The sequence below is a fragment of the Megascapheus bottae genome, chromosome 22 (genome assembly GCF_031878675.1).
Source record: "Megascapheus bottae isolate mThoBot1 chromosome 22, mThoBot2.hap1, whole genome shotgun sequence".
Classification (NCBI taxonomy): domain Eukaryota; kingdom Metazoa; phylum Chordata; class Mammalia; order Rodentia; family Geomyidae; genus Megascapheus; species Megascapheus bottae.
In genome coordinates this window covers 2,856,251-2,865,091 of record NC_143530.1, presented here as the reverse complement: position 1 = coordinate 2,865,091, position 8,841 = coordinate 2,856,251, and the positions used below count along the sequence as shown (strand labels likewise).

Below are 8,841 nucleotides of genomic sequence, written 5' to 3'. Positions count from 1 at the left end.
CCCCGAGAGGGGAAAAAAAAGGCATTGCAGGGGCCGGGAGTTTGGCCTAGTGGTTAAAGTGCTTGCCTCGCATGCATGAAGACCTGGGTTCGATTCCTTGGTACCACCTACATAGAAAAAAGCCAGAAGTGGTGCAGAGGCTCAAGTGGTAGAGCTCTAGCCTTGAGAAAGTCCAAGGACAGTGCTCAGGCCCTGAGCTCAAGCCCAGACTGGCAAAAATAAATAAATAAATAAATAATAAAAAAAGGCATTGCAGTTATTTTTTTCCATTAATCATATTTTATTAGATTAGTGCTAGATAATATTAGTAGTTCTGCCAATATTTTATATAATCAATATATCATAAATATACAGATAGTTCCTTTGCAAATATAAATACTTTCTGGTTCCAAACAATTTTATATATAGGAAACATGGCCTCAGGCACGTGAACAGGGCCCTGTCCCCATCCTCGCCCTAGAGCCCTGCCAGAAATGAGATGGGGCTGGTGGGAGAGGGAGATGGGCATGGAGGAACATGAAGAGCAGGGGCCTGGGCTCCTTGACTCCCTCCACCCACCTCCAGAAGGCCAGGACCCTGGGAAATCAGTCCCACGGAAGGCAGAGCTTTGGGGTGTCGGAGCAGATCTTTCAGAGGAAGGGAAAAGGGGAGGGGGGTAGGACAGGGAGAAGGGAGGAGGAGGATAGGGAAGGGGAGGAGGAGGGGGAGGAGGACAGGGAGAAGGGAGGAGGATGAGGGTCAGGAGGGAGGAGGGTGGAGGGGGAAGGGGAGGAGGAGTTCAGGGAGGGGGAGGGGAGCAGGGGGAGGACTCCACGCGGTGGGGAGGGGGTCTGCCTCGTCAGGCCGCCTGGCGCACCGTGGGGCTGACGCAGGCGCAGCCCACGGTCAGGAGCATCTTCTCCAGGCGGAAGGCACGCGCACAGCCCTGGGGCTCCCTGCGGAGCACCAGGATCTCCTGCTGGACGGCCACGGAGTTCATGGAGCCGTCCTCCCGCCCCTGGGCGTCGAGGCAGCCCGACAGCCTGCACTGGGCCTCTGCGATCTCGGAGGGGAAGCGGTGGGGGTCCTGGGTGACGCTGCGGGGAAGCAAGCCCCGTGAGGGTGAGGCCGCATGGAGGGCCGGCAGGAAGGCCCGGGGCCACGGCACGGGCAGGTGGGAAGCTGGCCCTGGTCTTGCCCCCACTGGCCCTGGCCGCGCTCCTGCTCCGGGCTCCTGGGCAGAGTGGAGACGCCCCTGTCCCCTCAGTGACTGGGTGAGAGGCAGGCCTGTGGCCCCTCTAACATGGTGGCATCACTGAAGATAGCATCTTTCAGCCCGTTTTTATTCGCATGATGCATACTTATCTGCATTCATGCTTTTGCCTGGAGCTGGAAACCCAGTGGTGTTGTCAATAGGCGCCCCACTGAGCCAGCTAACAGCCACCAAATCCCAGCGCCTCCTCTGGGGTCACCCCTGCACAGAGGGGCGAGGCCCGCTCCACCCCGGATGCATGGGTGCTCGGGGACCTGCACCGCCTCTTTCTGCACACCATTCCCTAGCATCAATCGCTTCTACAGGGGTTTTCGTGCTGACAGGCCCGTGTATGCATGCAGTACACCTTGAGCGGCCTCCCGGCACCCCTGCACCCCTCCCCCACCCCTCCCTTCCCCCCTGCAAGCCAGCCTTGACCAGCCTCTGCTGCTCCACTTGAGACATGTAAATGAAGTCCTGTAACCATGTCCTGTCCTTCGGTTGCTCCCCACAGACTCCTTCCCCCTCCCTGCAGAGAAGCTATGCTGTCTTTCTGTCATTCATCTTTGCAGTGCCCGCTAAGTGTTGAAAGGCAGGTGGCTGGCCCCGGTTTTCACACTTGAATACTCTGTGCACTTTCCCCTTCCCCACCCCCTCCTGTGTCACTACGTCCTCTTCCTCAAGCCACACCCTGTGCCCTCTAGGTACCAGTCACCCTGAATGTCCACTTCTCCTCTCCCTCTCCCCATCCCCTCAACTGAACCCACAATTACACCTTCGCCCTGCACATGGAGACACATGGAGACATGACCCGGTAAACATCCTCCCGTGTTTATCTGAGCGGGGTGGCGTCCGCATTGGAGGATATAGACATGGACACAGGTAAGAGCTCCCTCTGGCCTCCGCCTCTCCTCCCTCCCTTCTCCCCCCACCCTCCACCTCGAATCTGAGCAGATTCCCTCACACTGATTTTCCTGATTGCCACCCATCCTCAGACGGAGCCCTTTCTTCCAACACTGAAAGTTCGCTAACAATTTCTTCATGAAGAAGAAAGAGTCAAGGGAAACAAAAGGAAGTCGGCTGTTCAAACTCAACCACACCCATAGACCTGTCCAAACCAGCGAGAAAAATCTGAGCTGCTGGAGTTGCACAGGTGGCCTCGGGGCCAGGTGCTGTCCCTTCCCCTCAGCGTGGCGTCGATGAGTGAACAGCTCCGTCCCCAAGCTGCTTAGACTGTGGCCGTCCATTCTTCTAAGAAAATAGAACTGCGTGGTTAACGCTGAAAGCGTGAGTGTGAGGCTTTTCCCAGCCGCTCTGGGTTTCTGCTTTCTGATTCCAGTGTGTTGCTACGGTTCTCACAAGAGGGGAGGAGGCCTGTCCTCCCCTCCCGCCCCCCTCCACCCCTCCCCAGGCTTACTTGTAGTCCCACGGGGAGGTGGAGCGGTTCTGGAGGTCCTGGAGCACGGCGGGGCCCTGGCTTTGCCTGAGGATTCGCATGTCCACCCGGATGGTGTTCTCCTCCGGGAGCGGGCAGTTCCCAGCCTTCTTCGGGGCAGGGCGCAGGCCAGGGACCCCCGCCTTGGGGATTTTAAGAGCTGCCACCTCCCGCAGGAGGACCAGACCCAACATGGAGAGCAGCAGGAAGTGGACCTGGGGAGTGAAAGGGTCGCCATGGTCACCGACTCTGGTGTGGGCCACAGGCGTAAGGCGCCAGCCAGAGGACGCCCAAATCCCAGGTCAGTTTCTGGGGATGGAAGTCCTCAGGTCATCACCTAGGATGGCAAGCTGGGCCTGTACACACAAGGTACCAAAAACAGACGTCGCCGGCCTGGTGAGTTCATCTTCCATCGCCAGCGCTCCCGATCGGGAGACAGAGAGACATCCAGGGCTAGACTGGACTCAAACTCCTCCTAGCCTCCTTGCCCGGGCTTTTCTACCTCCCACCCAGAGAGCAAGATCCACTTTACAATAACATTAACAGGTAGAAGGCAGGCGTGGTGCACGCCTAGAATTCCAGCCACTTGAATTGGAGGGAGGTGGAGACCAGGAGGCTGGAGGTTCAAGGCCAGCCTAAGCAAAATCTTAACCAGACCCCATCTGATCAACAAAGTGGGAATGACACAAATCTCATTTCCCAGATATGTAAGAATTCTGAGGTGGGAACATCTCAGCACAGGCCAGCACCCGACAACAAAGAGAGACACTATCAGAAAAAGTAACTAATCCAAAACAGGGCTCGGTGTAGGGCTCGTGTGGTCAAGCGCCGGACCAGTGAAAATGACACGTCTACTTCCAACCCTAGTACTACCAAAAGGAAGGAAGAAATAGTTACCAGAATAAATGGAATGTCTTGTGTAGAGTGCTTACAAACCTATCACACACACACACACACACACACACACACACACACACACACACACACACACACACAGCCGGGCACGGTGGCTTACCCCTGTCATCCTTGCTACTCGGGAGTCTGAGATCTGAGGACCAAGATTCAAAACCAGGCACTAAAGACTATGAGGTTCTTATCTCCAATTAACCACCAGAAAACCAGAAGAGGTGCTGTGGCTCAAGTGGTAGAGCACTAGCCTTGAGCTGAAGAGCTCAGGGACAGCGCCCAGGCCCAGAGTTCAAGCCCCACAACAACAACAACAACAAAATCCCCACAGAGGTTTGATAAATTATGCTTTTCGTTTGTAGTTCCCCCCTCATATCCACAAGGCCCTTCTCCCCGCCATCCCCCCTGAGGACAGCCCCTCTCTGCTGTGGAAACCACCCTGCCAGTCGCTCTTCAGCTGACGCACCACTAAACAACAAAGCTCTGACTATCCATCACTCCATTTTTTTTCATATTCTCCGGTGATGGAGCATTGGTGTTCACACAGGACTTCCATCTACTAGATGGTGATTTTGTGTGAGACAATAGGTGTAGTCCGTTCCCTAAGGACTTCCTGAGTGAATGAATGAAGGAGGGGTGCGTGAGTGAACAGAACGATGCGGTTAATGAAACAATGCTGTCAAGCTCAATGCATCAAGAGAAACATTATGCAAAGCCAACTCTAGCAGAGGTCCAATTATCTACACTAATTGAAAGAAGCAGGGACGCTAATGACGCATGACACAGACTATGGAATGGCTTCTCTGAGCCACAGCACACGCTTTGACGCTAACGTGGCAAGACCCGCTTATCTGGTGTGAAGAGGGCTGCGCAGAGCTTGCTCGGTGAGGACCCCGCTGGAAGTACACGACAAGCAGACATCTCTCCTGCGTCCCCTGGTCACAGCCCTGTGCTGCTCAGCCGAGGTCACGTTGCCATCCCTGACAGGTCCCTGACAGGGAACTCGCCCACCCTGACAAGGGCCAGCCATCCTGCAGAGCCAGAGTTGAAGCTGAGCTGCGCTTTCTAGGTCTGCCGTGGGTAGGGATCCTTTGCCAGGTAGGAAAAGAGACTGGAAATGTTGGTTTCAATGGCCCTGCTTTGTTTTTGCAGAAGCTGGAGGCAAGAAACGATCACAGTCATCAACATGGCTGCAGGGAGATCTAGAGTTTAGGGTCCAGACATCAGTTCCAGGACTCTTACTAGCTGTGACTCAGTTTACTCAACCAGAAAGTGTGAGCCACATAAAATATAACACCTCATCAGGCCAGACAAGGACTCGGCGCGGTGGTGACCATGGACATTGTACAAATGTCACACAGCAATCTTCGCGCACATCCCTCTGTCTTGACAAGTGCTTTTCAACAAGCATGAAAAACTTAGATAAGAAAACCTGCATAAGGGGCTGGGAATGTGGCCTCATGGGTAGAGTGCTTGTCTAGCTTGCATGAAGCCCTGGGTTCAATTCCTCAGTACCACATACACAGAAAAGGCCAGAAGTGGTACTGTGGCACCAATGGTAGAGTGCTAGCTATGAGCAAAAGAAACTCAGGGGCGGTGCCCAGGCTCTGAGTTCAAGCCCCAAGACTGGCATAAAAAGAAGGAAGGAAGGAGGGAATGGAGGGAGGGAGAGAGAGAAGGAGGGAAGGAGTGCTAAAAGGAAGGAGAGATGGAAGGAAGGAAGGAAGGAAGGAAGGAAGGAAGGAAGGAAGGAAGGAAGGAAGGAAGGAAGGAAGGAAGGAAACTCACACAAGATGAAAATGTAGACAGGAAGGCTGTTGGTCTCCTTCACTACCACGTCCTGAGATGTCTCAATTCTTCCTGTGAGTTTCCTCTTTCCTCTTCGTTTCACTTTCTTCTTCCTATTCACTGATTCTCATGGAACTAGATCTTGAGGTCATATGAGTTAGAAGTAATTGCCACACTTCCAACATGTGATTATTATTTCCCCTGCCACATTCCTGAGCATGCACTGACTATCTCAACGAGACAGGTGAAGGAGCATGTCTCAGGCAGTAACTTGATTCGACTCACCACCGTCTGAGCACCAGTCTGGAGACACCAACCTACATGTGAGTGGTCTAGGCTACGTCTGTTGAAGGCCATTGCCTTGCTTTCCTGTTCTACAAGAGGAGAAGGACAGCATTCTCCTGCCTTGTCGGTGGCACCCTCAGCGTCTCCAGGAAGAGGAGTCCTTCATCTTTATGTCATGAAGACCCAACTGCAGTCCTTCCAGCACTTCTGCTTTGTCATGCCCGATCCGTGAGGACTGCAGCTTCCTTGAACAAGCTGGAGAGCCTTAGGGTCACCATGGCCCCCGGCAGAGGCTCTGTGAGCCATGGGACCGCAGCGCTGACCCAGCTGACCCACGAGTCACACTGTTTACAATGCCCAGCACCAGGGACAAAGCTGATGACATGAACAGGAACAGCCACGCCCATAGTCTGAGGCTCACACCCGACCCCCGAGCTACTCAAGAGGCCGGTCTGAGGGTCCTGACTTGAAGCCACCGCTGGCAGAAAAGTCCATGAGACTCATCTCCAATGAACCACTCAAAAAGCCAGAAGTAGAGACGTGGCTCAAGTGGTAGAGCACCAGCTACCAGCCAGGTGGAAGGGGAGGGAAGGGAACCGATTCGAAGCATAAACTATTGCTTGAATGCAATGGCTCATTAAGCTGGCCTGTGAGTCACTGAAAGAAAAGCAGACTATAGTTAGTGGTAGAAACCCATACCCACGTCTCCGTTTCTGTGTTCACAGTATCCAGTGGTGCTACATGTATGGCTTGTTGGCTTCTGGTTGACTTTTGTGTTTGTCTTTTTGCATGGCTGAGATTTAAACCTGGGGCCTCGTGCATGCTGGACAAGTCTTTAAAGCCACACACCCCAGCTAAATTGAGTTTCACTCATCTGCATCATAGGAAAAGCGGTCCCTGACTTGGTTAATACCTCAAGGATGACAGAATAATACTGAGTCAGGTATGGTGGTACATGCCTGTAATCCTTAACACTAAGGAAGCAGAGGCGGGGTTGTGAATTCAAGGCTGGCCTTGTGCACAGAACTAGACCTTATCTTTAAAATACAGGGGAGGAGCTGGGAGTGTGGCCTAGTGGTAGAGTGCTTGCCTAGCATGCACGAAGAACCAGGTTAAATTCCTCGGTTCCACATACATAAGAAAAGGCTGGAAGTGGTGCTGAGGCTCAAGTGGCTGAGCTATAGTCTTGAGAAAGTCCAAGGACAGTGCTCAGGCCCTGAGCTCAAGCCCAAGACTGGCAAAATTAATTCATTCATCATTAAAAAAAAATACAGGGGAAAAGTTAATATTAGTGCTAACACTTAACCCTTATTGAATGATTATGCTATCTTCATCTGTTGTTTTATATTACTATGGCTAAATTGAAACCCAAAGCATTCAGGGCTTTTGTGTACATGTTGCTATTCTAAATGATACCAATTAGCCCTCCCTAAAAATAGATGAGAGATATCATTATAATCGCATTGTACAGTTGAGAGAACTGAAGCAGAGAGACTGAGTAACTAACTCCAAACCATACATTTAGCAAACAGTGGCGCCAAGACTGTCAGACTCTGAAGTCTGTGCCACAAGCACAGCTCTTTGAATCTTACTTCTAAAACAATGTACCGATCCAAAATGAAAGTAATGTCATAGCTAGTATCGTGATTCTTCTGAAGGAACTCTGGTAAGCAGCAGGGCTTGTAAAAGGAGAAAAGGGAGAAACAGGACGTTTCCCTGCGCTCAGTTCTCCCCAGGTGGTGTCACTGAGGCAGAGCAGGAGACAATGTACCAGCCCATCATCATCCCTCCTGCGCCCAGAGAAAGAAAATGGTGAGATCATGGGAAATCTCCCTCCTGCCGGGAGCCACCCAGACGTTCAACACTGAAGCTCGCCCCTACCACCCACGGCTCTGCTGTGGGATGGGAGAATTATTTCCTAAGCCACGTGGATCCACAATTTCTTAAGTGAAATACATATATGCAGACCCCGCCCCCCCCCAGAGCTGGCCAAGCTCCTGCCACAAGCTAAGGTTCAACCCCACCTAACTCTATCATGCGTGGCTGCAGGAGAAGCCAAGCCAACACGATAACCCCTGCCCAAAACCCATCAGGCAAAATGACACCGTTAATTTTCTAGTCATTTTTGTTTTGCTTCACCAGACAAGAGTCAAAACTCAAGTCAGCTCTGTTTATAGGAGACATGATTCAGAAAAGACTTCAGGCAGGTCTCATGCCTCAGCGCCCTGCCCTTCTCAGATCTCAGGCAGGATCATCCTTCAGATGAAGTGAAGGTCACACTCACCGTGGGGGCGTCTGGCAGGCTCTTCATTGTGAGTCGTGAGGGGCGCTCCCGTGCGGGAAGTCCTTCCTGAGGCTGGCTGGCTGCCGTGTGTGGACAGGAGCCCCTGTCGGCTTTATAACAATCACGGTCGCTGTTTCCATTGACCTGCTTTTCTCTATGAGTTGTGGTTGACCCAGAGTCACTGACGAATGCAGGGTTTTTTTTTCTATTCCATTTCCTGAAGTATAACCAAAGGGGGACCCTAAAACAAAAATGACAGAAAAATGACCAAATCATCCTTTTCTTCTCCCCCACGTCCACCCCTGCCACCACCCTCAAGTTATCATGAAATTCTTAGTCAACTACAGAGATGAACCAAGTTGCATTTTTCCTCTCCCATCATTGCCGAAGCCCATGTCATGTGTGTCACGCACCCTGTGAGCTACTTTCCTGTCATGCGACCCGAGCTGCGACTGACAGGGGAGGGGAGTCCCCCCAGGAGGGGCTTCCTGAGAAACCGCGGGACTACCTTTACAGCCATCTATGGATGGGAAAGCAAAACCCCAAAATTAATGGTGTCAGTGACAGACCCCAAGTTTTATGGTCTCCTTGGACTAATTTTTCACCCTATAATTAGACTACAGGGTCTAATCGTAAATTGTAGTGTGCACATAAATTGCCGTTAGTTTGGCTATTTGATTACAGATCACTTTTCTTAACAAAAATTAATTAGCAAATAGAAGTTTTTAAGTGCTGGCTTGTCTGTTTGGTTCTATTTCAACCAGTGATTTTTATTATTATTATTATTAGCATCACTTGAGTGCACAGGAAGGGGCGTCACCTTGACATGCCTGCACATGCATACAATATTCCCTGTTGACATTCATCCATCTGTCCATCCATCCCTCTCCCTCCCAAACCAACTCTACAGGC

At 51.9% G+C, this 8,841-nt stretch overlaps 1 protein-coding gene across 1 annotated transcript; it reads right to left on the bottom strand.

Moving 5' to 3' along the window:
- Positions 1-838: 838 nt before the first annotated feature.
- On the bottom strand, positions 839-7,956 carry Il17f (interleukin 17F). Its single transcript, XM_090356511.1, has 3 exons — positions 7,930-7,956; positions 2,649-2,881; positions 839-1,076 (listed from the first exon to the last, which is right to left on the bottom strand). The coding sequence occupies exons 1-3, from the start codon at positions 7,954-7,956 to the stop codon at positions 839-841; spliced, it is 498 nt and encodes a 165-aa protein (XP_090212637.1).
- Positions 7,957-8,841: the final 885 nt, after the last annotated feature.